Here is a 27,544-nt window from a genome sequence, read left to right as displayed (position 1 = left end):
TCTGCTTCAGAGGGCTCGGGTCTGAAATATAGTTAGCACAATTACAAACTAAACTCTTTATCCTGTAAACTTACTTCTCAGGTACAAGCACAACCAGTTCAAGATTGACACGCGGTTGTTCATCCTCTTCGTCTACGACAGTGAGAAAACTCTCATTCTTGATACCGAGATCCGACAGTTTCTTGGGCAGGTTGTCTTCAAGATCCGGATCGTAGATAGTTCCCAACTCATTGCTCAGAGAGAACTCTTCGCCGTAGCCCAATTGCAACCGGAGTACATCCTGCACCAGGTCATTCACCGTCGCACGTTCAGGGTCAATTTTGATTCTGGCAGTAGCAACCGAGCACACAGGGCAGCTCGGATTAGGCGGTTTCAAAGAATCAGAATTGACGGCGCGCGCGCCAGATCGTTCAAGGAAGACCTGGTGGAAAATGAGAGGTCAGATTACACGAGGAACCAGTTCGGACGTAGCGCGTACCATTTTAGCATTTTGAAAATCATCCTTGAGAACCTTGAAAGCCTGCAACACGCAGAGCCCCGCTGTCATCGCGTTCGTTGTCGCAATTGCGGGAATGATATTCCCAGCCATCTCTGATACAAGAATCAGCAATAGAAATGAATCAGTGATAGCGTCAAGCTTACGTTTCGTGTCGAACTTTGACTTAGGCTCGATTCCAAAGATCGTCGCTCTGAGGTTAGCGCTCGCAGTGACAAAGTCGAGAGTGTCGACATCATCCTTGTCAAAAAACAAGATCGGCTTCAGACCATCCTTGGCTGTCTCTTGCAAAGTCTTTAAGCGTCTGCTAAGCCGTTCTAAGCTATTCGACTGTCAACTATTGTTCGTGAAGAATTGTCATAAGCGACGGCGTTTCGAACCTATCCTTGAAAACAACGAAGTCTTCGGCTGATGACCACACTTTTTGATCGTTGACAGAGATGATGGGCTCGATTGAGGAGGATTCTTGCTGCAGTTTTTCGAAGTCAAGGGGCTGGGGTGCCGTTCGAGACTTCCACATGTCCTCCATACCCCGCAGCCGTTCGATGTCTTCTTTGAAGACTTTCTCAAATACCTTCTGATAGAACTCGGGTGAGCCCATCGACTCGCGGATTGCTTTCAGAGCTTGCGCCTCCTTACGCAGATTGGCGATCTCGGCAGCTGCTTCAGGGTTATAACTGGCTTGCGACACATTTGACGACCAAAGGTGCTTACCGTTATCGGCATCTGCCGAATGATCGAATTCTTCCGATTCGTCTTCACTGGTACCAAAAAGCTCGCTTAAGAGCATTAGACATGCTTGAGGCTCATGCGCAGATATGTATAACACTCACGGGAGCAAGTAACTCTTAGCCCAGACAATGCAATGAATAGGTTGACTCGGTGTGCTCCTGATGGTGCACACTGGAAATGACTTGGGTACCTCTTTTGAATTGCAGTCGTAGCACTCGGTTTGATTCTATGATAGTCATTAAAGATGTACTGAATGCAAAGAGCACGTATCAACTGCTACAGGAAAGGCTTACCTTCTTGATAACCTGCACCTGTCCGTTGAACCCTGTTGTTCCGCTCTCAATCAACGGCACATTGGCAGCCAGGCACATTCTGTTCACATGTCGCCGGGCGTCAAGGTTGTCAAGCGCATTGAAGACTAAATCAAAGGTCGCGAACCAGTCCACATTGAATTGGCTGTCCTTGATATTTGCATGGTATGCTTCCAGCTTTGCGTTCGGTTGAAACTTATGAGCCACTTCCTTGGCAACCTATATGATTGCCCGCATAGGTCAGACCTTGTCCGTCATATCGCGTAACGCAGGAGATCGAGGCGCAAAGCGAGAGAACGAGGGAAGGCAGAGGAACCGGTCAGACGGCGAAGACGTACCAATGCTTTCGGCTTCTTGATATGTTCGTAACGGAAGAGAAACTGGCGGTTTAAATTGCTCAGATCGATGGTATCAAGGTCAATGATATGTATTTCTCCAAAGCCGGACAACAGAAGGTTCTTGAGCAGTTCGCAACCGATACCGCCGGCACCGACAAGAAGCACACGCGACTAAGTTGGAAAAGAGGTAGGACATCAGCATCAAGCTTGATCCAGCGGTCGCGAGTACGAGCACATTGCGAAAGTAAGCGTAGGGTGGGATATAGCTACCTCTTTGATGCGCCTGGAGAGTGTTCCGAGGGAACGCTTAAGATAAGCGTCCCTCGCCATTTGATGCGAATTGAAGAAAGGTGGGTTGTGACGTAGAGCTTCAGAGAGGTGGGAAGAACATCCCCGAAGTGATTGATCACTTAGAGGCAGTATTAATTGGATGAAAGGAGAGATGTGTAAGGTGGGTGATTAAACTATAGGTGTTGGGAGAAAGTAAGGTTAATAAGGCAGTTCGCAAGAAGCTGGAAGGGAATCCGGAAACAAGACGTAACAGGCGCAAGTTGAAAGGTAAAAGAGTGCCGGGTTCAGTTCAGCTCCGACGCAGATTCAAACAACACAACGGCGCCTCATCCATTGCAGGACGAAAAGGCGATTGAATACGTCTGATAAGGTCAGTCAATCTCATCAGGAGTGTTTGACTATAGAGACATTTTCTAATCTCGAGAGGGAAGCTCTCAGATGTCGCGCACGGATACGCTCTTATCAAAGTCAAGTGAACAGAACGTTGATACAAGCTGATTAGGGAAAAGCACTGCCTTGTTGAGACTCTTATACCTAATCGGCGTCCAGACTGTTGAGATTCTTGAGAGATTTAATTTCTTAGGGTGATGAGGGGAAAGAGATGGAGAATTGCAATATGCATGCATGGCTCTTATCAAATCTGCTGACTGGAGAGAGCTGCTGCATCTGCCCGAGTTGTGGACTGTGAGACCTCACATTCCTCTCAATCTCTCATTTTTTAGACCGATATCTATGCATCTATATCATCTATTATATACTAAGTACTTTTCCTAAGCTTTGCGAAGAATATTGTCTTGCGCTATGAAACCCTCCATCTATCTAGCTGCCAATACTCGAGAGGTATCTAACGTCATCATAGTGGTGGCAGTTCAAATATCTCTTCACGTCAGTATCAGACCATGGAGTCAACAAATTCTGGGGACTCTGTCGCTTCCCTTCCCTATCCAATGATCATTGGGATCAAGCAAATCATGCATCTGCGCCCTAATCTCAGTTCAAAGGGGCGAGGATCGTGGTCAGCAACATCCAGATCTGCACTTGAATGGTGAACCCCTTTGTGCCTGAAGAATGTGGCACGAATCGGTGTCGCTTACCTAAACCACCAAAGAAAAAGTTGCCCCGAAATTCCCCAGATAAGATAAAGAAGCCAGATTTTGGGTCCGAAATTGAGGTTAAGCAGCTGAATCGTTTTCCTGTCAGCCTTTTACTCTGTCTCAGACTCTCTCCATGCTGTGACTTGCTCAAAACATTCTTGGTCGTTCCCATAGAATTCGCAAACAACCGGCTTCGTGAGGCCCCTCCCTTCCTTTGCGGCGAACTGATCAGCCGTCGCTGAGTGAAAGGCAATTTGGCGACATAGTTCTCTGCAATTGTACGTCCGCGCTCGAAAAATAACTCTTGCTCTCTAGCATCAATCTTGGATTCCTAACCGGTGGATATATACCCTCAGTTGTGCCTACACTTTGGGCAATTGTGTGAGGGCTCCTGGAAATAGACAGAATGATAGCACGCGCCATGTCGGACGACGAAGCCGACCCCGAGCTCCTGGCCCTCCTTCGCAAGTCACTCGGACTAGATGGTGGGCCTGCTAACCCACGGACTGCGGAGACGAAAGTCCTCGAAAATGCGCAATTTGTTTTCGATAATGCCGTTGACGTTGCGCTGAGTCCGGCGAAGGTTAAGGAAGCGGCGGAGACAATATGGCGGCTGATGCAGAAGAAGAATTACTCAACCGAGACATGGACAGATCACGAGTTGCACCCTAAGGCGAAAGACGGAAGCACAGTTGACTTCATATTCACGATGGACCTTTTGAACTTCAGCTTCTGGTCGGACCAAACAGACCCGTCCAAGCGATTCTGTATTGAGTATCGGGGGAAAAAGTGGACAGGCTATTGGAGTCTGGTAGCCGCATTACAAAGGGCTTTAGATGAGGGTAAGTCCTCTGTCAAAATCTTTGCCTAGAGAAGAGACTCACACCTCTCTACTTTTAGGGATCCAGATCACCAAACCAGAATTCTGGATCAACGAGGAGGAATGTACAGACGCTCTTTTGAGACATGTTTTTCGATCAGCGAGTGAAGAGGAGATTCCACTACTCGATGAACGTCTCCAATGCCTTCGTGAAGCAGGCAGGGTCCTTTGCTCGGTAGGTCGATGCCCCTGGCGCATTTGCTTACCATTCGAAATTAATGTAGTGAGATTATAGGACTTCGACGGCAGCTTTGTAAACTGCATTTATAGCGCCAATTACTCCGCCGCAGCCCTTGTCAATGTTCTTGTAGAAAGCTTTCCCTGCTTCCGAGACGAGACAGTTTTCCAAGGCCAGCGAGTACGATTGTACAAACGCGCACAGATACTCGTGGCAGATCTTTGGGCGTGTTTCAATGGAGAAAGTTATGGAGAGTTTTACGATATTGACAAAATCACGATGTTTGCTGGTAGGTTTATTTTCCATTTCATATATCACGGTACAACTGACAAGTGACGACTGGCAGATTACCGAATCCCGCAAATGCTCCATCAACTTGGTTGTCTTCTGTACTCCCCATCGTTAGAGGGTCACATCAGGAGCAATAAGCTGATTCCCAGTGGGTCCAATTGGGAAATTGAGCTGCGCGCAACCAGCATCTGGTGTGTTGAATTGATTCGGCGTGAGATTGAACGTCAACACCCTGAAGTGAAGAAGCAGAAATTATTGAAAGGGGCACCAACTGAAAGCTCAGTGAATGGAGCCACTTCGTTCGAAAACGAGACAAATCCTGCTGCACAAAAGCACATCAGACAAGCGAGTACCCACGGTACATCCGGCTCAGGGATAAACGCTATCTTGATCGATTTCTTCTTGTATGATACAGCAAAAGAGATGGAGAGGGACGGACGCGAGACAATTCCGCATCACAGGACGAGAAGCATTTGGTATTAGCCCAGATGCAGCACATGAACCGACTGCCGCTTACCGTGATACCCGAATAATTTTGTTTTCTTTTGCATCTTTATGGCGCTGCGTTCGGCGTACATACCGATCGGGGTCATATTTTGCCCTCCAGTATAGCGAGAATTTCTTTGCTGTCGCTTCTGGGAGTTTGGTGACCTTTTTATGACTGGTCGGATTACCATCCACTGCACTATTGGTTTATAGACGATAGAGATGATTTTTGGCATGTTTCAAGCTTGGACTACATGAAGGAAGGACATCTAAACTACCTAGGTAGGGAGACATTTAGAGATGTTGATTTAGGTCAAGGGTATCATAGTTCATATCATGCAAATGAAAATGTTGAGACAAGACTCCCGCTCTTCATCTAGTAGAGGTCATTTGCTGAATGCGCGTCATTACATCGGCCTTCCATTCAATGTAATCCTCGCGGCGATCCGCGCTCAACCAGTCGACCCGGTCCTGTATCATTGTCCCCAAACCAGGCAGAAGACCTTTCCTTTTCGATGAGTTCTCCAAAAGAAAACCGTGGCCTGCACCCGATGTCTTCTGGCGCTTTCTTTTGTTATCACGGCCGTCATATTCATCCGACAGGTACTCATCGTCGCCGTCCACTTCCCCAGCCCGCGGGATATTCTCGAACCAATCCTGACCATTCGTCCAGCCTTGCTCCATAATTAACGCAATCCACTGATCGACATCGTCGCGGTGCCGCCGCTCCGTGGACGGCAGGCCAAGGCTGACAAGGGCAGTTTGCCGCATCTCCGAAAACGTCTTCTTGTCCATCTTCCGTGCCTCGCCTGCCTCCGAAGAGCCATCGTCTGGTGCATTGCGCCGGCGCGCAAGTACAATGAAGTAAACTGCTACGATCAAGGCGTACACGAGCTCCTTAAAATCCTCGTCCTTCTCTGTATCCTTGACAGTGATGATTGGCTCGAGAAATTCCATCATTTCTTCGTCCAGATCCTCGTCATTCTTTGCTGAGAGGTTCGAGATGAGGTAGAGGATCGATGATACGCCGGCAAAGATATGTGGCGGCAGAGTTCGGGAGATTGGCGGCCGAGACCATGTGCTCGTGCGCGGTGCTGGAGTAGAAAGTGTCTTGCATACAATCCGGATTGAATCCATGACCCACGCAGGTGCATCGGGGATGATCGTAGAGCCGGACAGACCATTGGGACGGAGCTTGCTGGTTTTCTGAGGAGTGGGCGATGGAGCAGCCGCTCTGTCCGAGGCATTGGCAGCCAGTTTGAGAGGCGTCGACTTGCTCGTTGTATTTTGAAGGCGTCGCGGTGTCGCAGTGGCTTTTACAAGTGCTTGTGTCTTCGTAGGTGTTGAAGGTGCAGAGCCGGAGCGTGAAGGCGTCCCTTGGGCCAAACTGTCTCTTGCGTGCTTTGAGGGGCTGACACTACTTGATAACGACCGTTCCAGAAAAGAGTATAGTTTCTTATATGCTCGTGGAGGGCACGGCGGATGGCCAAGTAATGGAGGAAGTTTGAGGGTCCTGCTCAATCTGGAGTAGTGATGGCTCGTTTTTAGTGTCTAGATCAATCAATGAGGATTAAATAGCTGTACCTTCTGCATGCTATCTCGGCACAGGCATAGGGCCGTGCAATCTCCTCTTCAGGCTTCAGGCTTGCTGCAAAACTTCGGGATTGCGCGACTAAGGACAGGGCTAAGCTGACGAGCTCTGGTGGTAGGTCATTGGCGTGCGTTGGCAGCAACGTAGACAGAGCTTGCTCCACAGGTCTGTTGTTCATCTTGTTGGCTTACCAGATGAACGTAGACATGTCCAAGAAACGTTTGTACCTGGTCAAGGGAAACCTGTTACCATCTCTAGACTAGCGTTATCGCACCTTATCCTCTATAGAGACTGAAAAAGGAATAGCATGGAGATATGTCACGTGCTCAACAGCATGAAGCTGCCTGAACGTAGGTGCGATGGTCTATCACTCAGATTTCCTTCTTGTCCACATCCTGGCGCTACACGAGTCGCCATGTCTGTCACTGTAAGTTTCTTCATTTGCTATTGTTATCACGGAACCTCGCACAGGTCCCTTGGTTGGGAGGATAACGATACTGACCTCAATCGGCAGCTTCATACCACCCATGGAGATCTCAAGGTCGAGCTCTTTTGCGAGGCCGTGCCTCAGACAGCCGAAGTGAGTGTTTTCCAGCCTAAATTTCTCGTATCTGTCAACAACCGTTATTTGTTTGCTTTCTGAAACTCACGAGGCTGACCCAAACATGATAGAACTTTCTCGCCCTCTGCGCGTGCGGCGCATACAACAATACCCCCTTCCACCGTATCTTCCCCGGCTTCATGATTCAAGGCGGCGATATTTCGCTCGGGCCAGCACCTGGAACATTAAATACACTAAAACCCATGCTACCCGTCAACGAAATCCCCAAGGGTGGCACCTCAATCTACCACCCTCGTGCACTGAATCAGGAGATCCACCTGCCAGCCCTCCGTCACAATGCGCGCGGAATTTTGTCAATGGCATCGAGACCAGTCAAAGACCGGACAGCACCGGGATCACAAGGTGCGACGGGTGCAACGGTCAATGGGAGTCAGTTCTTCATCACCTTCGCTGCGGCTCCCCATTTGGACGGGGCGAGTACTGTGTTTGGGAAGGTTCTGAACCTGAGTCCGCAGGATGAGGGAGGCGATGTCCTGAGTAAGCTGGAGAAGGCGAAACTAAAAGTGGACAAGAAGGGGAGAGTGACTCAGCCGAAAGAAGGGGAGGAAGGGGGATATGAAGCGATTGGTATCAACAGCGTGACGATCCATGCCAACCCGTTTGCGAAGTGAGATAAGGTCCTACTGTTCACAGGTAGAAGATGACTTCATGAGAGAATTCTCTTGGACCGCAGTTGACGGTCCTGAAGCCTCGAGGAGAATCTACAGACCCTTGAAGGCAGTATTGAAGCCAACCCACCGAGATCCGTGGAATTGGAGTCGAATTTCCGAACGCTGGCTCAGTGACCGGCAAGGTCTACCTCGAATCCTGGACGACCGTCATTCATGTTGACTCCTCAGCGCCGCTGATAGCTCTGCTGGGCAATCTGATAGTCAGGCTTCCAGCATGATTTGCACGACAACGTTGAGATGCAACAGTCATCGCAACCTGATAAGGTTTGCAGGCATTCCAGGACCGAGTACAGTGACCCTGGCCGAGTTACAAAAGGATACAAGAGACACTAGACTTAGTGAATTATGAGCAACAATATGATTTCGCTAAAGACGTTCCACATCCCCATACACAGTAGAGACCATAAAGATCTGCAGAGTTACATGTCGAAAAAAGCTCATCCCACACCAGAAATCTTAATGCAAGAACTCATCCCCGAACTCATCTCCGAGCAGGCAGCATAAGCGCCATAATGCAAACTCGACAAATCACCGAAAGGTATAAAATCGGCAATAAAAACATGCACGTCATGAGCAAATCCAAAGAGAGTCGTAAATCAACACAGGAAACAAAACCGGCTTTTGTTTGGTGTCGAAAATCATGATTTCCTTTCATCAGCCTCCTCGGCGGGCTTCTCTTCCTTCTGCTCCTGCTCGTACCCCTCGACCTTCATGTCTTTCAGTCCGAGCTCCTCCTCCTCCTCTTCCGTACGAGTGTACTCTTCAGTTGTGATTTGAGGGTCGGGGGCGGGAGCACACAGATCCTGAACGTAGCTGTTGGCCATAGGATCCTCAAGAGTAATGACGAACTTCATTTTTCCGCTAATGGCATCGTTGAGACGGCTGAAGAAGCGCTCCCATTTTTCCTTGTCAGAAGCTGCCATACTGTCACCGCCAGAATTGGTAGTGTCATCGACATCGAAGATCTGGCCGTGTAACTGATCGCGAATTTCCGTGAGCAGACCCTCAACGGTGGTGAAGCGGCCGCCAAGGGTACCGGGCTGCACAGTCACTTCGAGCTCTTCACTATGGAGCGCGCAGGTGTCGGACTTGAGGATATCACGCGACAGATCAACCTCGTTCTCGACACGCAGGGTAATACGCTTGCCCTTCTCCGGAACCTCACCACCGGTTTTGACCTCGCTAGTGCGGTAGCCGCAGTGGTCGCAAACTGTACCCCAGATGAAGACCTCCTTGAAGTAGGGAATGTTGACTTTCTTCATGTTGACAAAGCATGCCTTTGTGCAGCCGGGGCACTCCGCGGGCAGACTGTAAACCTGCCCTTCGACGATTTCTGAGTCGTCAATCTCGCCCTCCACGTTGATGCCTTCATTCTTCTGGGCCTCTGGGTCGGCAGCAATGCCGAGCTCTTCGTTCTGCTCGTGTGTACGGGGGTAGTCGCGGCGTCTATACTTGTTTGTCTTGTCCTGTGTATTGGGCGCAATCCATGAGTTACCGGTAGGATCATCGAGCGAGATGGTGAAAGGGAAGCCCTCGCGCTTCAGAATCTTCTCCAGCTTCTCAATGATGGGCACGAGCGCATCGTGCAGCTCGGGCGCTTGCTCTTTGCGCAATGGCTGGTCGCTGGACAGGTTCTCGTAGATGCGCTGAATAACTCCCTCCACTGTGGTCAGCTGGCTTTCGCCCTTGGGCATCTCAATACCGAGCGATTCGACTCTGAAAATCGAGACATCGCTTCGAATGACTTGGCGCTGGAAATCTTCCTCGTTCTCAACGTCTAGCGTGTATTTCGTTCCCTTCTCTTGGATCTGACCTGCGGATTTGACAGAGTTGTCTCGGTGACCACAGTGTTCGCATTCGAAAGATTCGAGGATGATGTCGCGGAAGAAAGGTACTCGGAGGAGGAGAAGTCTGGTGACACCCTTAAAGTTTTGTGAGTAAGTAATTGTCGTCTCGGCGCAGAAAAAAGGCAGATAACCATCGATATAGCTTACATTTTCATGGCAGTTCATGCAGAGACTCTCCACTGACATAACACCGGTATCGTCATTTCTCTCCACCAAGTCGCCGGGTTTCTGAAATTGCGACTCAACCACAACATTGCCCTGAGGGGCAGCGCTTTCTCCTTCCGTTGACATGTTGCCTTATTTGCAGAGATCGATTGATTTCCGTCAGAGAATGGAGAAAAGAATTCAAGGACTTGTAAATAGAGGGACTACAATATATTACAAAGCATTGGGCCCAAAGAGAAAAAATTAGCCGGCAACCACGGGAAAGTTCCTGTGCCTTCCACTATCGCGGTGGCGGGGCAACTTTTTTTGGAGGGGCAGCTCTAATTATGAACAATTACTCAAGCGGATTACTCAGCAATGCAGATTATGCAATAAGCAACCAAGAGCGAAGGTTATTGAAATCTTTTGGAATGATGTGGTGATAGCCATGCAGCAAGTTGGTCGACATTCGCCTTCATTCGGGGTCAATCTACCGACAGCTACATAATCCATAGGGGTAGAATGACGACCGGACATCGCAGTCCGAATCACATCTCGATGCCACTACAGACCCGATCGACCCAAGCTCGTCAAACTGATCACACGTGTGGTGTTGATTGCTCCTTCCTGCAGCGATAGTTAGCGCAGTCAATCTCTGAGGGTTGTGGATTACTTATAGAAAAAAAAAATAGGGGCCGCCTCCCCGAGGAAAGGCGGCGGTTCACGAGCGATAATCGACCTGCAGATGTTCGGCACCTTTTGATCCAGAATTCGCAGCAAGCTTCTCGCACAGTAACCCGATCCTGGTGCCCACGCACAAACGCCCTTTACCGATCGAAGCACATATACGTTCTCTTCGTTGATGTACCACACACCCATGACCAGCTACTCAGTCGCCAAAGTCTCCGCAGAAGCAAATGTGAACAGTATAGAGGCCAAGTAGACAAGCCTGAGCTTTGATCCCCACCATTGTGAGGTCCCACAAACGCCTCCTGCCAACAATCGCATTGTATGCAAGAGATTTGTTGAACGGGCGGCCGGGTTGCATGATGGACGATGCAGGAACACGCAAACGAGAGGAGAGCGTTGGTGAGCTTCAATCGAGGCGATTGCCGGCTTCCAGGACACAGAATGGGAATGGCAAGTCACCAGGATTGCAAGATGCCAGAGCATAGAGTGTCGAACAGCAGTACAAAATCGAAGCTCAATGAACGCAGCGAGCGACATCGGACAGTCTCACGCCCTTGGCGAAGTTCATCCGACCCCATGTTTTCCCGCGTTACTCGGCCGGACCATAATCAAAGCTTTCCATCTCCCAATTCGCTCTCGAACATGCCATCCGTGTGGTCATAAGGACAACATCAGTCGCTGAGACCTAAACCTAGTGCGGAGTACAGTACTCTCTGAGACAAGTTTTTGTTTCCTCTCCGCGTCGAACAGACATTGGAGGGCATTGAAGAAGCGAACAAAGAACATCCGCAAAAACCGCTTCCTTCTCCCCAAAGGGAGGGACGACGAAGGAGGCCCGTCGTCATTGTCGGCGCCCATCAATCTATTTGCAATCTACATTGCAAAGAGATGGTTAACACGGTCGACCTGGATCTTTGAGTCAAGTTCGAGTCGGTGGCTGGTGCCGGGACCCGAGGTTTGCAAGCCAAGACATGGCAAGAGACAAGAGTTCGAAAGTAGGTACAGGTTGCCCAGGCTTCCCGAGTTGGGAGCATGCACGGGATAGCAGAACAGACAGCGGAAGGAATAGATAGGAGACCATTGCAGAGGCGAGACCATTACTCATTGACGGTGGATCATACGCCGGAACTAGACAACAAGCCAAGGATTCTGACAGCATCACTCAAAGAGCAATACTGATCAACTCAGTCCATCCAGTAGTGCGGAAGAACCTCGCTACAATGTGATTCTTAAGGTAGCCCCTGGGCACTAGCAAGACATCACAATGATTCCGACGAGTGGATTGCCTCCGACGTACTGACTTCATGAGTGTTTGTAGGCGCGTCCGAGGACTAATTGTTGCGTTCATGATGATCACCGAGTAATAGTAATGAATTCCGCCGCAATCTGAGGGTGGTCTCCAGACATCCCATGCGTTGCCGTTCATAACAGCTCCCAAAGGCCGTACTCTGGAATGAGAGGCCCGACATGCTCCACCTACTCTCTCCCTAGAATCTCCAGTACTAAGGCATCGACAAACCATCCATCTTGGTCAGCATGTAACGCCCAGCATTGGTAAACCGACGCGTGTCCCATTCCGGAACTTAGAACGCATAGTAAACCGTCTTTTGTTGCCCATTACAGGCTCTGGACATCGGATTACTTTCGTTTATCGATCCGTCCAAAGATCAATAAACTAATCAATAAATCCGCCATGCGAGGCCGTGAAACTTGTGCTGTTGCTCACATTGAACCGACTAGGTTAGGGTTAGATTCCCAATAAACCACCACGTTCTTTAGAAGGTATAATCATAGGCTAGGGCAAGCAACGTATGATTATAGGTCTCCTAAAGACGCATCAAGATGCAGTGATGGAAATTGGAGAACTGTATGGAGAGTAAGGTCTGTACAAAAAATGCCCTCGCAGGCAATTGAGGCACGGCCTAGCAAACTAAGATGCTTATGAGACACACGTCGACACGTCTTCGAGCAAATCAGGTCCAAACGAGAGCTCGTGAGGATCATGTTCACTATTGGCTAAGTCGCTAGAAAAATCGAGGCAAGATATGAATTGTCCGCGGAAGTCGTTTGTGACTGACCGAGGGAGCAGCTGCAATGGGTGTAGGGAGAAGAACCTCAAGAGGAGGGTTACAGGCGGACCAAATAACAATCCAGGAGCGCGTCGCGACCGCACGTGACGTGGTTCCTTCCATTCCCTCACCGCCAACCTCCCATTTGGGCCAGCAATCTACGATGTGAGGATACAGATCTCTCAGAAATCGAGAGGTGCAAGGCAAGGCATTGATTATCGCAAAATGTTGTGTGCGGATATTTTAGTGCATTCTCCTACGTGTAATCAACCCCCTTACCAATCTAGCATGCATGCAACTACATCTCGCAGCAGGTCACGAATGAATTACTATCGAACACTCACTATATTGGGATTTTGATGTTTGGGAACAAGAGTCGATTCAGGGTCTCCCTATTACTTCGGAAATGCCCCTCAAGCAGGACTTACCTGCACTCCGAGTAATGTGATGCCTCTCTCTCCATCGCCGTTCTGCAATATCTCGGCCACAGAGCATTGTTGTCTTCGGTGACCCAGAGAATTGCACTTTGCCGAAATAAAAAAAAAAATTAAAAAAAATAAAAAATAAAAATAAAAAAATAAAAATAAAAAAAAAGTCATAGGCGACGCCACAGTTTTGGTTGAAGTTCAGATTTCGTTCTGTTCATCATTGATGTCAGCTAGGAGGAGCTCAGGTTATGGCTTATATGCATGTATGTTTTTGGGCTTGTCCATAAAACATAACAATGTTACTGAAACGCGCGGAGAACTCCGTATCTGATTGATCGTCTACTCGCGGGGTCGAAAGCAAACAATCGAGCTTTTTCCAGACTCGAGTCCAATAGTAAAGAGCGAGGGCAATTGAATGGAAGTCAAATCGGAAGGGCAAAGGTACCGTACAAGAAGGGCGTACGATTGGTGGTGGTTGAAATTGGACGGGGTACGGAGTACCTAGTGGCTGGTGCGGTGGAGTCGGCGGAGAAAAATGAAAATGGGAAAAAACCCTTTTTGACATCAATGTAATCTCAGGTTCAACATCACAGCAGTTTTTCTTCCTGACTCTCCTTATTTTAGACTTCATTGTCCCAATTGGTGGCTCCAGGGTCACCTATTCTGCTCCGCTATCTGTTGCTTTTGTCCTTCAGAATTCAGCCCGAGCAGCGCAGCAAAACCCGAGAACTGGTTATCTGTTCATCTGGCCAATCGATACATTATTGAAACAGTCCAATCTCGGCAAGCCCATCATGGGTCGCTCGCGCAAATCCAGCCATCTGGGCGATATTCCAGGCGATACCACCGCTCCTGCCATGTCGACCATGAACGAGGTCAGCCCTGTTGAGGAAGATGCTCCAAAATGGGACAAGGTATATCCTTATCGGTGACCTCAATATCTTCCGTCTTCTCGGTCCCATGCTCACTGCTGTCAGGCCTTGCAGAACCAGGTAACCCCTGAAAAGGCTCTCAAATCGCAGACCAGGCGGCGTAAGAACCGATCGCCCCTCCGTCGGTTCAAGGACTTATGTTTAAAACACACCTGGGTTCTGCCTCTCCTGCTGATGAGCGTAATCCTCCTCGCATACGCCGTTAATCCTACGCCGGCCAATCCTTTCCACAGCGCTATCTTCTTGTCTTACCCGCAACCTCCCAAGACTCCCGGCGGTCCGGTTATGTACGGCAAAGGTCCCTTGGACTTTGCTTTTGTCGGCTTCTACACCATTGTCCTGTCTTTCACACGAGAGTTTCTGATGCAATGCGTGATTCGCCCATGGGCTGGATACTGTGGCATTCGGGGCAGAGGCAAGACTGCTAGATTCATGGAGCAGGTCTACACAGCCATGTACTTTGCGATCTTTGGACCTTTCGGTCTGTATGTGATGAAACAGACGGATATCTGGTACTTCAACACCACGGCCATGTTTGAGGGTTTCCCTCACCGGGAGCACGTCGCCATCTTCAAGGCCTATTACCTGCTCCAGGCTAGTTACTGGGCTCAGCAAGCGATTGTATTGCTGTTACAACTCGAAAAGCCCCGAAAGGATTTCAAGGAACTTGTCGGTCATCACATCATCACTTTGGCGCTGATCGGGTTGAGTTACCGGTTCCACTTCACCTATATGGGCATTGCGGTCTATATCACCCACGACATCTCAGATTTCTTCCTAGCGGTATGCCTGCAAGGATTCTTCTTACTTGAACGAGAGCTAACTGATGCTTCTTGTAGACCTCAAAAATCCTCAACTACCTGGACTCCATCATCACTGTACCATACTTTGGCACCTTCGTCCTTATGTGGATCTACCTCCGCCATTTCCTCAACCTGAAGATCCTCTGGGCCGTGCTGACCGAATTCCGCACCGTTGGCCCCTACGAGCTCAACTGGGAGACCCAGCAATACAAATGCTGGATCAGTCAGATCATCACCTTTGTCCTGCTGGCCAGTCTGCAAGCAGTCAATCTCTTCTGGCTCTTCTTGATCCTCCGCATTCTCAAGAACTACATCTTCAACAGCGTGAAGAAGGACGAAAGAAGCGACGACGAGACCGAAGAGGAACTTGAACATGAGGCAGAGAGCCGTGCCACCCTTGCCACTGGAGCGGAGCAACCTCTTCTCACCACTCGCAATACAAACAAGGCCCCTCAGGTCTTTGTCAACGGCGAACCTTATGGCGCAAAAACTCACTCTTAGTGCTTATGCTAAGAGTCAACGAGTATTCCCTCCCTGTCACTTTGGGCATCAATAGCTCGCTGAGCTTGTCTATATCATGAAATTGACTTGTCTGGCGATGCTTGACAAGCTTTTTCTTTTCTTTTCTTTATTGTTAATTGCGACGGTTTATGGTGGGTGACAAATTACAATTTTCTCATTCTGCAAGGATATTTTTTCAACCCATTCTTGTGATTGACGTTGTCATGGCGAAGCTAAATGGATACAGTGACGATTTTTCTTGAGTGAGCAGTTCATTGTACTTTTTTTTAAAGGGATGACTGTGAAGACCACATTCTGCCAGGCTAATGATAATTATAATAATAGATTGCGCTGGTGATTTTGCAATGGCCGAGTTCACTTTCCCTCCATAGTAGCCGTCTTGAAACTGCTCAAAGACTGGCTGTTCGAGACGTACAGTGGCGGAGTCTTCGTTATGTGAAACTATTGTGCTATGTAATATATTACACCTTGAGTCTCCTTAACATACAGAGATATCAGTGCCGGACAGAGCCGACTGCGGACATTTCGGCATACTGAGTTGCTTCCCATCAACAGCAGAGTGTAATCATCGCTGTGGCCGAGCAGGGTCAACAGTTCCCTTCAGCTTGACGGAGTCCGTCTCCCCTTCACCCTTTACGCTCTTTCCCGGTTCTGCAACGTAAGGGTTGTCAGTGTCCGAACTGTCAAGGCCCTCCTGTTTGGCAGAAATTGTGTTGGCTCCCGAAGGTGCCTTGCGGCCAGCAGGCTGCGGAAATATTCAGCATACGTTTGACATGGTGAATGAGTGCAAGCCACATAGCGAGTTACTTACCTCATCAACCTCGGAGGGCTTCACATCCGGGCCAACAGTCTCACGCTCCGGAGGGATCTCGGCTTCCTTCCTCTCAGTCATCCTTGTTTCGCCGTGGTGATTGTGTGAAGCGACCTTGGTGGGACTGGACTGAAGCAAGTAAAATGCAGCGGGGACGCCGAGGCCAACCGATGCCAGCATCCTTAGAATCAAGTCGTTAGTCATCTGGCATAGGAATGCGATGGCTCATGGGCACAAGGGATGGATGTGGCTTACCATGGAAGATCGCTGGATTTTTTGGTGGTATCTGGAGCAGAAGCGTACATCCGGCGCCCAGCTTGCTGTATGGGTCGTCGAGCAGTGCCTCCGAGGGAACGAAGGGATGCACGCATCATTTGAGGGCATACGTGAACCATGGTGGTCGTCCTTATATAGATTGAAGATGAGGTCAAATAATTGGAGATTAGAGATGCTGATTGAAGATTTGTGGTGCAATTGGGATGAGAGGACAAGTTAAAGGAGGGAAAAGGTAGGAAGAGGTGACATGACATGCCCCTTGTTCTTACGTATGCAGGCCATGGGCCGGCAGGCCCCAGCCTCCAAGCAAGGAATGGGAGCACGACCAAGAAGCTCGAAGAACTCGGAGCGGGAGCAGCCGGCATGGCCCAAGCGTTATCTATTGGTGATGATGTAATTTTGGCGTGCGGGGAGAAAGGTAACTGTGATGGCCGAGTTTGGCATAGTCTTGATATGCTACGTAACTGCAACTAACATTGAATTGAGAGTAAATGTCACATTAAATGTCTAGCAGTTCAATCTCATCAATTGACGACAGAGATCTTGTCTTGCTATACTCCATCCACAATCGTCTGTGGTGGGAACCTGCACAAGTGGTCTGTGTAGTCCTCCGTTGGAGCTCAAAAGTCTGGATCCAGCCATTATGTAACCTGAGGCAGTATTATGCCACCCCGCGTTTAGTTCATCTCTCCCAGTGGGCATGACCCTTATCCACAGCTCTCAAAACTGTGATCTACGAGTCTCCCCGTCTTAGTTTTTCCCTTTACCCTTTCTTGTCACAGTACATTTTTTCGAACTTCAACGTCCTCCATGGCGGACAGACAGGCCATTCAGCAGAATCTCAACGGTCTGTTGTTGAAGCTCGACGATCCAGATGCGGATCTGAGATACATGTCCTTGAATGATTTACTAGGCATCCTGAATAATCCCAACTCTTCATTTCTTTCTCACGATCAACCCTCGGCTTTGAGACTCGTCGACGGATTGCTCAAAGCTCTAGATGATCAACATGGTGATGTTCAGAATCAAGCGCTGAAATGGTTCGTAGGAGGAGCACGACTTTTGTTGCATACATCATCCACTCATATCTTACTCCAGTCTCGGTCCGCTTGCGCTTCGGCTGCCCTTTGAAAGCCTCATGCCTCTTCTCGAGAAACTGTCGACATTAACCGCCTCACAATCCATCGATACCTCAGTTCCCAACACCGCCCTCCGAGTCATTGTCTCCGCACTTCCTCGTCCTCAACCAGGGCAAGCACCCAGTAAGGAAGCCACCGTGGCATACTCCGCTGTTTCGAGAGTTCTCATTCCCCGCTTAATCGGTCCCACGCCGTCGCCTTCCAACCGAAGGGGTAGTGTTGTAAAGGGAATGCTGGAAAAGGATCCTGCTAAAGGCTTCAGTAGCGACGCAGTTGATGTCCTGATCCAAGTGGTCACATGCTTTGGACCTCTTCTCAAGGAGGAGGAATTGACCGCACTGCAAAAATCTGTCATGTCTATCATTGACAACGATACGGCTGGTACCGTTGTCACCAAAAGAGCATTGGCCGCTATCTCAGTGCTTGTGCTCCACTTCTCGGACAATCAACTAAACGCCTTTGTGGCCGAACTCGTCGAGAGATTTAATTCCTCACAGTTGACGACCGTTCACCGGCGACATCTGATTGCTACAGTGGGCAGCATAGCTAAAAGTGCTCCGACCAAGTTCGGGGCCCATCTTCAGACTTTAGCGCCTTTTGTGTTCTCGGCCGTGGGAGAGGAGAGTCTTGGTCGGGTAGCTTGAGTATACCCATTGAATGACGTGTCTACGAAAATGCTCCGATCAGTGCATTAGCAGCATCAGAATTTTAAATCAGATACCCTGTCCATGGTAACCTTGGCCCTTCTCACAATGCTGTACATCGTATGTTACCCGTGAGCTTTTCTCATCATAGCATCTCTAGGTGATATTCTACGTAGATACTGCTTTGCGCCTATGGACTAGTTTTCGCTGATGCTTTCGAGGAGCGTGACGTTTGGATCTGCTGCTCCGATCAGAGAGATTCCAAGGCGTCCACAAGATCTTCGAGCTGGGGTTCATGGCACAGTCTTGTCAACCTGTATTCGCAGCTGTGCGACAGCGTTTTAATTAATTCAATTATCACCACAACCTCCATGGCATTGTGGATCCGTCCACATGAGCACGTTATAGTGCCGTCTGTTCTTTCCTCCTTATGCTCTTTCCGAATCACTATCCGTTGTTTTCTTCCCTCCTGTCATTTGTTTTCTCTGTGTTGCTGTTCTCTCTAGAAGGGAAACAACATGGCGTTCGTCTCCTCAATTCCTCGACTCAGAATTCTGCTGTCTTCCTCATCCCATCTTTTCAATCACACATAACTGCACCTCCATCTTATTCTGCATATTACGTCTAGCAACCTTCTTCGAACACATCTCCAAGATGCATATCCGTCACTTGTTGTTCTTACCCATCCTTGGACTCAAGGCACACACAGTTGCTCGCAATATCGTCAAATTGCAGCCTGGTCACCACACCTCTCAGTCAGGGCCATTGTCCGACGGCAATGTCACTCCACACCTGTTGATAAGGAACGGTGATGGTGTGCGATGTGGTCCTGGTGTGGGAACTTGCCCAAATGGCAAATGCTGTTCAACTGCTGGTACATTCTCTTCACTCCTCGTCCAACCGTGTGCTCAGTCTAACCGTTGTTTCCAGGCTATTGTGGTACTACCCAGGCTCATTGTCGCTCTCCAGACTGTCAGCTCGACTTCGGTCATTGCGACGCTCATGAAACCCCAGAGGGCCCTCCCGTCGAAGATATACCTCGACCACATGTCGGTGCCGTACCATATGGCCCGCACGTCATTCGCTCGTGTGCCAGATCAGGCACTATTGCCTTGACTTATGATGACGGTCCGAACAGATACACTGCTGACCTTCTCGACCTGTTGGATCGGTATGACGCAAAGGCGACGTTCTTTATCTCTGGAATTAATAATTCCAAGGGCCCTATAGATCATCCGGATCTCCCATGGGCCTCTTTGATTCAACGCATGCAACGCACTAAACATCAGATTGCGAGTCACACCTGGTCGCACCAAGATCTCAGTAAAGTTACACCAGAGCAACGGCGACAGCAAATCCTGAAGAATGAAGCTGCGTTCCGCAACGTTTTGGGGAAAATTCCGACCTATATGCGTCCACCGTACTCGAGCTGCCTCCCCGAAACGGGCTGCTTGGACGACATGGGTACGATGGGTTACCATATCATTCTCTATGACATCGACACGAAGGACTATAGTCATGATAGTCCTAGCGCCATTCAAGTCTCCAAGAATACGTTTGATGCTGCCTTGTCGCCATGGAAAGCTTCCGAGAAGTCCTGGCTCGTTATTGCTCACGACGTGCACGAGCAAACAGTCCACAACCTCACAGAGCACATGCTAAGGAGAATGGCGGAATATGGCTACAAAGCTGTGACAGTTGGGGAATGCTTGGAGGATCCTCAAGAATTCTGGTATCGCGAAGCTGGCGAGCCCCTCAGCAATAACGCTGTCAGAAAGTCTTCATCACCAGAGGCTCATGACGCTCCTTCGACTGTTTCTAAACCGGTCTCCCCTGATGGTAAGTGTGGAAAGGACTATACATGCGCTGGATCAAGCTTTGGCCCTTGCTGTAGTAGTTCCAACTACTGTGGTACCTCTAATCTACACTGTGGATTTGGTTGCCAACCAGAAGCTGGAAATTGCTTCTCCTTAGATGAGCCATCGCACAATGACACCAATGACTCTATAAGAAAGCCAACGCCCCGGCCGGGTTCGGATCATTCCAATGACGGCGGTCTTCCTGGTGGTGGATCAGCGAGGAAGCCCGTGAAATCGGGGGCAAATCCAGCGGTCCATGCCTTATCGGCTGCGGCCTGCCTGATGTTGTTTATTTGCGTGATGGCAATTGCCTAGATGAAACGGTTCCTTTTGTGATGCTTGCAATCAACATATTGTCATTCCAAATACCTTCTTATGGTGAGAGAGACCTTCAAGACACCTGCAGATCATGTTAGACACTCTTTATAGTGGTCACTGAGCCACCCACTGTCCGACGGATGAAATGAATTACCCTTTTTGACGCTTTACCAATTATTCTTCCTTTCGCACCTGAGCGGCCTGATAGGTAACCAAGTTAGAAGAATTCATGATATTCCAATTCCTCCTGTTGCTGTAGCAATACTATAATACCGAAATAAATATAGAGGAACGTAAACAAGAGCAAGCCATCCCCATCGCTTTGCAGGTTGCTAATTAGACGGATCTGATTTAGTGAGCAGTGTTTTATCTCACGAATGTACATACGAAGTAGCTTGGGCTTTGTAGATGAACGTTTCATTACCGCTGCAGGTATACCTATTTATTAATCATCATGAGAGATGATGAGGCCTAAACAATGATTCATCATCTCTTTAATGGGTTAGCTATGTCCTTGATAGGAGCTTGCGATGGTTTCATAAACAATTCTCCAAAATCAGTCGACTATGTCTTGCTTCAAGATTATCCACCGGGTCATATCGATAAGGAGTCAGCGGAAACTCAGAAGCTGAGACATTCCAAAAAAATGGGGAGTGAATGAGTGTATATCTTACAACTATATTTCTCCTGATAGGAGTCTACAGTCGGAAGACTTCAAGTGATCATAGTCGAGACATGTGCAACGCGAGAAATGACATTTCTCCAGGGAAAAAGAAAGAGGAAGAAAACCTGAGTAAATCTCATAGCACAAGTGCAAATCCTTCTGCACTCTGAGCTCCGATTACGAAATCGTAAAAATACAATGTATGATACACAGGCTAAAATTCATTGGGAGGTCGTGACGAGCGTTAAAAGAAAAAGATCGATGATAGATATACAGGAGAAGGAATGATGACCGAAAGGAATGATGACCGAAAAAAAAGTATCATCCAGACATAAATCGGTGGCAGATATGGTCGAGGTTATCGTCGGACGATCTTAAGCAGAGGCGCGATTCTGGCCCTGCGGCTCAGCCCAACTCGATAGGGCACTTTGCTTGTTCCCGCGATAGGGCTGTGCTTGTCAGGACCTTTTCCAGGGACTTTTGTCTTGGGACACGTACTCGTGTCTGCCTGGTTAGAGGTTGAGTCCGGTTTCTTTGGGGTTTCTGGGGCGTTTGCCTCTGTGGCTACTGAGTGCTCGGAGGGCGAGAGCGACTCTGGATGCGACGTTTCTTCTTCTCCTGAAGGAGGGTTGTCATCCGTGATTTCAGTCTTCTGTTGAATGACGCCTTGGTCTGAAGGCTGCTTGAGCATGATGGATTCGCCAATCTCTGATTGCTGCTGCGGTGCTGCTTTATGATCGTCTCGGGTGCCTGTGAGGTTATTGGCATTTTGGGTGGGAGACTCTTCGCTGATTTGTAGCTCTGATGTCTTCTTCCTTTTGCGTCCTCGCTTCTTGGGCGTTGGAGACGCAGGCTTTGGTTCGTCTTTCCATGTCGCGAGCGAAGTTTTGGGATCAATCACCTCAGGCGCAGAGTCTGAGAGAGGTATTGGTATCTGGATATGAAACAATTCCGTGTCTTTTGTATCGACAGATGTTTGGTCATTGCTGGGTTTCTGAGCAGGCTGTTCGTCTTGTAGGATATGATTTGAGGGTCTTTCATCGACCCAGATCACGTCGTCTTCGATATCTGATTCATAAGATTTCTTCAACGTCACTGAGGTAGTCTTTCCACGCTTCAGTTTTTTCTTCTTGATTTCTTTCGCCTTTTTCGAGGGCTTCGCCGGCGGGGTACTTATTTCGGCAGGCTGGTCGTTCAAGACTTCTGTCCCATTGTCTTTTGAACCATTGGCAACTTCAACTCGAAAATAGTCCTTTTCTGGCACATGTGATATCCCGTTGGCCTTTGGGTTCGATTCAATTGCATCAGGAGTCAGTGGCGTATCACCTAGATCTTGAATCTCTTCCGTATTAGGAACAGGCTGGTCTTTTGGCTGATTGTTGGCCAGCCCGGCGTCATCAGATTCGTTCAACGTCCGTACGACCTTCGGTGGCCGGCTTGGCTTTCTCTTCACTGTTTCACCACCCTCTGGGATGGCTCGATCATTTGAGGGAGCAAGCTCATCATCTTCGTCGCCTTCCGGTATGTCTTGCTTTCTTTTGCGCCCGCGCTTCAATTTAACAGCCGGTATCTCGACTGTAACAGGGGCGGCGAGCTCATCGCATTCGCTTCTTTGCGACTGCGATGGAGCATATCGGTAAGTGCTATCGCTTTGGACTCTATTGACTTTCGGCGTCACTAATGACGAGATTGGCTCGGTATCGTGGGGAGAGTAAGATGTAGCTTGCATGGAATGTGACCTTCCTGGGGTTTTATGAATGGCCTCCGTCTGCACTGTACCGCTTGATCTCAGATGGCTCTGGAGATCGTCATTCAACTGTGCAGCTTGATTCAGGGATGATTCAAAGAAGTTGTATGACGTTGAGGATTGCGCCAGGTCATGAGTCGACGAACAATTTAGCGGCCCGACTTGCCGTATATGATCTCCGTAGAATCCGGTAATGTCATTGTTGGAGTAACCGTGCCCGTGGTTTTTGCCATTGAGGAGAGCCATGTCTTGCGATGTGGGAGTATCGAATGAGCCAAGTTGTAGAGCAACAGGACTCCCCTCGTGGTGATTGTAATCGTCGTAATTCGACACTGCCATGTTCAGGGGAACTGAAGACTCGGCAAGTGCTGAGCAATTGTCCGGCTGATTGCCACAAGCGGCTGTCTGGGCCTCGCGGATAGCTGAATGTGGAGCATCGTCGAAAAGCCGTTGCTGCGCAAGTCCAATTTCCGTCATTACTGAGCCTACATTAATCCACCACAGCCATTAGTCACCAATCGTCTTTGCGAGGACCGTCAAGCAATTGATAGCTAAGACTCACCAATTGACCCCGCCCCAGCGTCTGACGGAATCCACCTCTCCTCCCTCCGTTGCTGAGAGGCAGAAAAGACATTTGGCGCTGTTTCCTGAGACTGTAGGAATGCGTCAAAGTCAACGGCAAGATAATTTCCATGGTCTAGACCTTGCGCTTGGCCGCCTGGTGTTACCGCTGCAGATTGCTCATTGCAACTGGTGACATTATCAACATGATCCTTTGGCTGCTCCCGGGCTCGCTTGACTGGGGGCGGCATTTCCGACAAAGGATCGTCCTCATCGTCAGAGTCTTGAATTACTCTATCAAAGGACATTTTGTGAAAGGTATGTATTTAGCCTTGTAGAAATACAGTAATATCAAACAATCCTTGAGAAGGAGAAATCGGCTTATCAGTCTACGTTCATGTCCGTTATCTCACGCGTCAGGTGGGCGGAATCGTGGAACGGAATGACGCGCGAGCACGTGCTGATAAGATATCGATAGGGCGCAATTCTACCCTCTAGGCATCAAAGGCAAGCATGCATTGGTATCAACTGGAATCGGCGTCGAAATCATCATAAGCTCGAGCAAAGTATCATGATTCCATGGTACTCTGCGGCCGCATCACACCCCGACCGAAGAACTCACTAACAACGCCGAATCGATCCTTTGCTCGTTGAAGCTCTCCCTTGAAGAGATCATGCTGATCCGCTGACTCCACCTGTCGCCTCCTGATAGCCTTGATGGTGGAGTTTTCTTGCGCACACATCGGGCATTCAGCATCTTCATCCACCTTATTGAGACAGCGCTGATGAAATGAGTGCTTGCAGAGGAAATGCACGGTAGGAAGGTCCAGAGCTCCACCGCACGCGTTGCACCGACGGGCCTGGAAAACGACGGGCTTAGTACCCAGTTGCTCGATTTCTTGCCTTTTCTTCTCGGTTTCTGAGTTGTAGCTGGATATCAGGCGGCGATTCTAGAGCATATATTAGTTCGAAACTACGTAGAAGATCAACAGAACGCAACCTACAGTGGAGATTTCTTTCCGCTCGCGCTCTATGTTGTCGCTGAGATACTTCTTGACTCGGCCCATGGTAACCACAGAATTGTTGCTCAATGCTTGTATTACTTGTAATGGCGACATCAGTCCGTCATCGTGGATTCTCTTGAGTACCACGTCGAGCTCGTCGCCAGCTTCCTCAAGGATGGCCGGACTTGAGGCGAAGTATGTGAGAGCGTCCACATATAGCTGAGGCTCTTCTGGCCCATACTTCCGCAGAGCTTTGATAGCTCCGTGGGTGTCCTTTGCCGAAGTAAAAGACCGAAAGATGTCAGACCGAAGCCCTTCTTGCTCGCGTACGAGGGTAGATCCCTCTCGGAAATTAGACAGATCTGATAAGAGAAGGACGTTGGAAGTCGAGATCGGAATCTAGAAACCAATGAGAGGCGGAGCTACAACCGGAGCAAGAGCACCTACGTCTTTCCCTTCGATGAGAGTTTTGGCTTTATTTTCCCATTCTTCCTTTTCAGCAGAACCCTTCTTTCGCTTTGCTGTGTCCAGGTACATCTCAAAGAGGGTTGTATAAATGTCGACTTTGTCCTCCTCCTTCAGCGTTTCCAGGTCGATGAGTGACTCCAGGAATGCAATGAATTCTTGCGGGCGGCCCACAAAAGCCGAGAAAGCTGTCCTTGGTCTTGGAATTTCATAGCTTGGTGTCGGTCTTTCAATTTTTGTCTCCTCATCAACAATATCCTTGGTCTTTTCAGCCTTCGTCCCGGAACCCGCGTTAATCAAAGACAAAGGAAGGAAACCAGCCAAGCTTTGCAAAGTACTGGTTGGTTGTGTCTGAGGTGCAGCTGGGACCTCCACCTCTGTTCTTGGTCGATACTGCCCCTTGTAGTACGCCATGAAAAGTTCCGTAGTCTCTTGAGGACAATTTGCCAGCAATACTCGGGCATATTTCATCAGATTATGGTAGGCCTTATCCTGGGTTAGCCCTGGAAAATCACAAGGACACGACTGTCATTACGAACCAAGTCCGGCTCAAGCCTCCAGATGTATTCCACGGCTTCAGCGTACTTTTTCGAATCCTCAATCAAGATATCAATGACCATGTCGTTCTCACCGTATTTTGTAGCCAAATAGGCTGCCTGCTCATAATACCCTCCTTGTCGGCACATAGCGATGGCCGTCTCCAGGTCAAACTTGAGCTCTCCTGGAGCCTTGATAAAGGAATTTAGCTTGTTCGTATCTTTGAGCTTGGCGTAACAGTTTAGAAGAAGCGTGGTGTGATCAACGGTAGCTCGGTCATGATCATGAAGTTCTTCAAGATACTCGATTAGGTTGTGAATACGCTGTGTATCAAGGTACTGCGATCAATCCAGTCAGGTATATAGACTTATTACCAAGTGCAAGCGGTAATACCTTCCGTATAACCTGCGACGGTTCAGTATTGTCAATAGCCCGTAGGTACTGCTGCATGGCTGTGTCGTAATCGCCTTTCTGATAGAGGAAGTCGCCATACTTGCGATAGATGGCATTCTGCTGTAGAGCGTCAATGCCCTTTTTCTGCGCGAGGTTGATGGCCAAAATGTAAAGATTGCGTTGGTAGAGTATCTCCAGCTTCTGCTGAAGGCTCTTTTCTCGGTAACGGTATACCTGCCCGTCTATTAGCTATAGCAATACTCATTCTCAGTATTGGAACATACCTTTCCATCTGTCGAAAGGAGGAACAAGTCGTCCCATTCTATGAAAACATGCCTGACAGACGCTGCCAGGGATTCTGAATGAGCTATAAACTTGAGATCCGTATCAAGCAGCGTGAAAGTCGTTGTGCTGAAGATCTCGTCGGCCTGGCTGCGAAGGCTTCCCAACGCAGCCCTTGGAGGACATACCAAGGCCATATAGTCCCTGAATACGTTGATGGAGTTCTTTGGGCTGTCAAATGCATAGCTCGGGCCACGACCATGCGGCCCATAGGTGTATATGGCGTCCTCCCTAGCAACAACAATATCTCCGGTGTCTCTGTCAAGCGCCATGCATCCAACGCCGCACCCAGAGTCATCCAGTACACGCGCTGGTTGACCTTGTCCTCGGCCAGAGATGACCAAGGTCAATATTCGACTCGTTGTCGAGATAAAGAGTGTCGATGACACCCCGCTTTGTACCTCAAGCCCAGTAATCGGCTCCTCCGACTCGAAGACAATGCGTTGTCGGGCACCACGATCATGAATCAAGTCGCCGCGAATGATTGTGACCGATCCGTTGCCAAATCCCACCGCTACCTGCGACAAATCTTCCAGAGCCGCGAAGGCAGATATCTATACGTCGTCCAATGATCAGTTACCTCAATTCATACGCCAGATTAGAGAGAACAAACCGGAAACGGCCTCCGCGCATTCTGTATCGACGTTGTAGACAAGCAACGCGGAACTCCGGTTTTCTTCTCGGGTTTGTCGAGCGCCCACACTTTCAGCACGGGCTCGTTCGGGAGATCTTCCGCAATGGTTATAAGCAGTGATGTGCCTTCTATCTGTTTGATATGCGTAATGGAGCCATTGTCCGCTGCCTTGAAACATCGTACGATCTTGAATCCAGCGGAGACGATATGTACCACGCCATCGGTAGATGCGATGAAGAGATTAGAGGAGCCGGCGCTGAGAGACGTGAGATCGGACTAAGCAAATTCAGATATTGTTAGAGTCAGACTGCGAGCGGATGGGTAATTTAGGGAAAGCCAATCGTGTACTTTTAATATTGACGAGCAGTCTTCTGGAAGTTTGACTGAGGAGACGTCAAAGAAGTTGAACGCTTTCCACTGCGAAGAGAGCTGGTCAGTATCCTCTGAGAGCTTCATTTCAGTGATAACGCAAGCATACTGATGTCAGAGCCATTTGAATGAAATCAAGTCCGCGCCATCAACAGGATGCGGTAAGCAAAGGGAGTGGAGGACGGTTGATCATGCTGCATTTCGATGGTAGCCAGCCGCAAGTGCAATCGTGAAGCTGCGCCGCGCTAGTACCTTATCCCGCTCACAACCCAACGTCATCTTTCCCCCTTCGCAGTTTGTTGACTCACCAACGCACTTGCACTGGTAGAATGATTACCTAGATGTTTTTTTTATCCTGGTCGAGA

General features: G+C 49.0%; 11 protein-coding genes across 11 annotated transcripts; 5 read left to right on the top strand and 6 right to left on the bottom strand.

Moving 5' to 3' along the window:
• Positions 1-70: 70 nt before the first annotated feature.
• AFUA_6G10510 (E1 ubiquitin-activating protein ubaB) lies at positions 71-3,087 on the bottom strand (the record flags this gene model as incomplete). The annotated part of the gene is made up of 9 exons (XM_077805063.1): positions 2,148-3,087; positions 1,878-2,048; positions 1,522-1,758; positions 1,330-1,454; positions 1,211-1,275; positions 877-1,156; positions 643-818; positions 479-591; positions 71-421 (listed from the first exon to the last, which is right to left on the bottom strand). Exons 1-9 carry the CDS (start codon positions 2,205-2,207, stop codon positions 71-73), a joined length of 1,578 nt encoding a protein of 525 aa, XP_077661194.1. The 5' UTR covers positions 2,208-3,087.
• A 596-nt stretch (positions 3,088-3,683) lies between these two features.
• On the top strand, positions 3,684-5,149 carry AFUA_6G10500 (queuosine 5'-phosphate N-glycosylase/hydrolase; the record flags this gene model as incomplete). The annotated part of the gene is made up of 4 exons (XM_077805062.1): positions 3,684-4,104; positions 4,163-4,317; positions 4,378-4,609; positions 4,667-5,149. 4 exons carry the CDS (start codon positions 3,684-3,686, stop codon positions 5,092-5,094), a joined length of 1,236 nt encoding a protein of 411 aa, XP_077661193.1. The 3' UTR covers positions 5,095-5,149.
• Positions 5,150-5,469: 320 nt separating this feature from the next.
• Positions 5,470-6,866, bottom strand: AFUA_6G10490 (uncharacterized protein; the record flags this gene model as incomplete). Its single annotated transcript, XM_077805061.1, has 2 exons — positions 5,470-6,619; positions 6,682-6,866. 2 exons carry the CDS (start codon positions 6,864-6,866, stop codon positions 5,470-5,472), a joined length of 1,335 nt encoding a protein of 444 aa, XP_077661192.1.
• Positions 6,867-7,103: 237 nt separating this feature from the next.
• On the top strand, positions 7,104-7,921 carry cyp5 (uncharacterized protein; the record flags this gene model as incomplete). Its single annotated transcript, XM_077805060.1, has 3 exons — positions 7,104-7,115; positions 7,203-7,268; positions 7,361-7,921. 3 exons carry the CDS (start codon positions 7,104-7,106, stop codon positions 7,919-7,921), a joined length of 639 nt encoding a protein of 212 aa, XP_077661191.1.
• Positions 7,922-8,619: 698 nt separating this feature from the next.
• On the bottom strand, positions 8,620-10,119 carry zpr1 (zinc finger-containing protein ZPR1; the record flags this gene model as incomplete). Its single annotated transcript, XM_745842.1, has 2 exons — positions 8,620-9,903; positions 9,976-10,119. 2 exons carry the CDS (start codon positions 10,117-10,119, stop codon positions 8,620-8,622), a joined length of 1,428 nt encoding a protein of 475 aa, XP_750935.1.
• A 3,834-nt stretch (positions 10,120-13,953) lies between these two features.
• lag1 (TLC domain-containing protein) lies at positions 13,954-15,395 on the top strand (the record flags this gene model as incomplete). The annotated part of the gene is made up of 3 exons (XM_745841.1): positions 13,954-14,073; positions 14,137-14,874; positions 14,931-15,395. 3 exons carry the CDS (start codon positions 13,954-13,956, stop codon positions 15,393-15,395), a joined length of 1,323 nt encoding a protein of 440 aa, XP_750934.1.
• A 586-nt stretch (positions 15,396-15,981) lies between these two features.
• On the bottom strand, positions 15,982-16,868 carry AFUA_6G10450 (uncharacterized protein; the record flags this gene model as incomplete). Its single annotated transcript, XM_745840.1, has 3 exons — positions 15,982-16,161; positions 16,228-16,408; positions 16,483-16,868. The coding sequence occupies 3 exons, from the start codon at positions 16,866-16,868 to the stop codon at positions 15,982-15,984; spliced, it is 747 nt and encodes a 248-aa protein (XP_750933.1).
• A 22-nt stretch (positions 16,869-16,890) lies between these two features.
• On the top strand, positions 16,891-18,400 carry AFUA_6G10440 (uncharacterized protein). Its single transcript, XM_745839.2, has 2 exons — positions 16,891-17,543; positions 17,602-18,400. The coding sequence occupies exons 1-2, from the start codon at positions 17,314-17,316 to the stop codon at positions 18,284-18,286; spliced, it is 915 nt and encodes a 304-aa protein (XP_750932.2). The 5' UTR covers positions 16,891-17,313; the 3' UTR covers positions 18,287-18,400.
• Positions 18,401-18,446: 46 nt separating this feature from the next.
• On the top strand, positions 18,447-20,708 carry AFUA_6G10430 (chitin deacetylase CDA6). The gene is made up of 2 exons (XM_745838.2): positions 18,447-19,160; positions 19,217-20,708. The coding sequence occupies exons 1-2, from the start codon at positions 18,941-18,943 to the stop codon at positions 20,458-20,460; spliced, it is 1,464 nt and encodes a 487-aa protein (XP_750931.1). The 5' UTR covers positions 18,447-18,940; the 3' UTR covers positions 20,461-20,708.
• Positions 20,709-21,485: 777 nt separating this feature from the next.
• AFUA_6G10420 (uncharacterized protein) lies at positions 21,486-23,743 on the bottom strand (the record flags this gene model as incomplete). Its single annotated transcript, XM_745837.1, has 2 exons — positions 21,486-23,359; positions 23,437-23,743. 2 exons carry the CDS (start codon positions 23,741-23,743, stop codon positions 21,486-21,488), a joined length of 2,181 nt encoding a protein of 726 aa, XP_750930.1.
• Positions 23,744-24,004: 261 nt separating this feature from the next.
• On the bottom strand, positions 24,005-27,266 carry AFUA_6G10410 (tethering complex subunit PEP5; the record flags this gene model as incomplete). Its single annotated transcript, XM_745836.1, has 8 exons — positions 24,005-24,385; positions 24,440-24,838; positions 24,887-25,396; positions 25,444-25,779; positions 25,835-26,068; positions 26,119-26,730; positions 26,790-27,086; positions 27,159-27,266. The coding sequence occupies 8 exons, from the start codon at positions 27,264-27,266 to the stop codon at positions 24,005-24,007; spliced, it is 2,877 nt and encodes a 958-aa protein (XP_750929.1).
• Positions 27,267-27,544: the final 278 nt, after the last annotated feature.

This window comes from Aspergillus fumigatus, chromosome 6 (genome assembly GCF_000002655.1).
Source record: "Aspergillus fumigatus Af293 chromosome 6, whole genome shotgun sequence".
Classification (NCBI taxonomy): domain Eukaryota; kingdom Fungi; phylum Ascomycota; class Eurotiomycetes; order Eurotiales; family Aspergillaceae; genus Aspergillus; species Aspergillus fumigatus.
The sequence above is the reverse complement of the archived record's forward strand: the minus strand, read 5'-3'. Positions and strand labels throughout refer to the sequence as shown.

What these genes read in the sequence shown, in the direction of transcription:
- AFUA_6G10440 (XM_745839.2), top strand. Translation starts at nt 17,314, where the DNA reads ATGGCGGACAGACAGGCCATTCAGCAGAATCTCAACGGTCTGTTGTTG. An exon ending in CAGAATCAAGCGCTGAAATG is followed by an intron (nt 17,544 to 17,601) that starts GTTCGTAGGAGG and finishes ATCTTACTCCAG; the next exon opens with TCTCGGTCCGCTTGCGCTTC.
- AFUA_6G10430 (XM_745838.2), top strand. Translation starts at nt 18,941, where the DNA reads ATGCATATCCGTCACTTGTTGTTCTTACCCATCCTTGGACTCAAGGCA. An exon ending in CAAATGCTGTTCAACTGCTG is followed by an intron (nt 19,161 to 19,216) that starts GTACATTCTCTT and finishes CGTTGTTTCCAG; the next exon opens with GCTATTGTGGTACTACCCAG.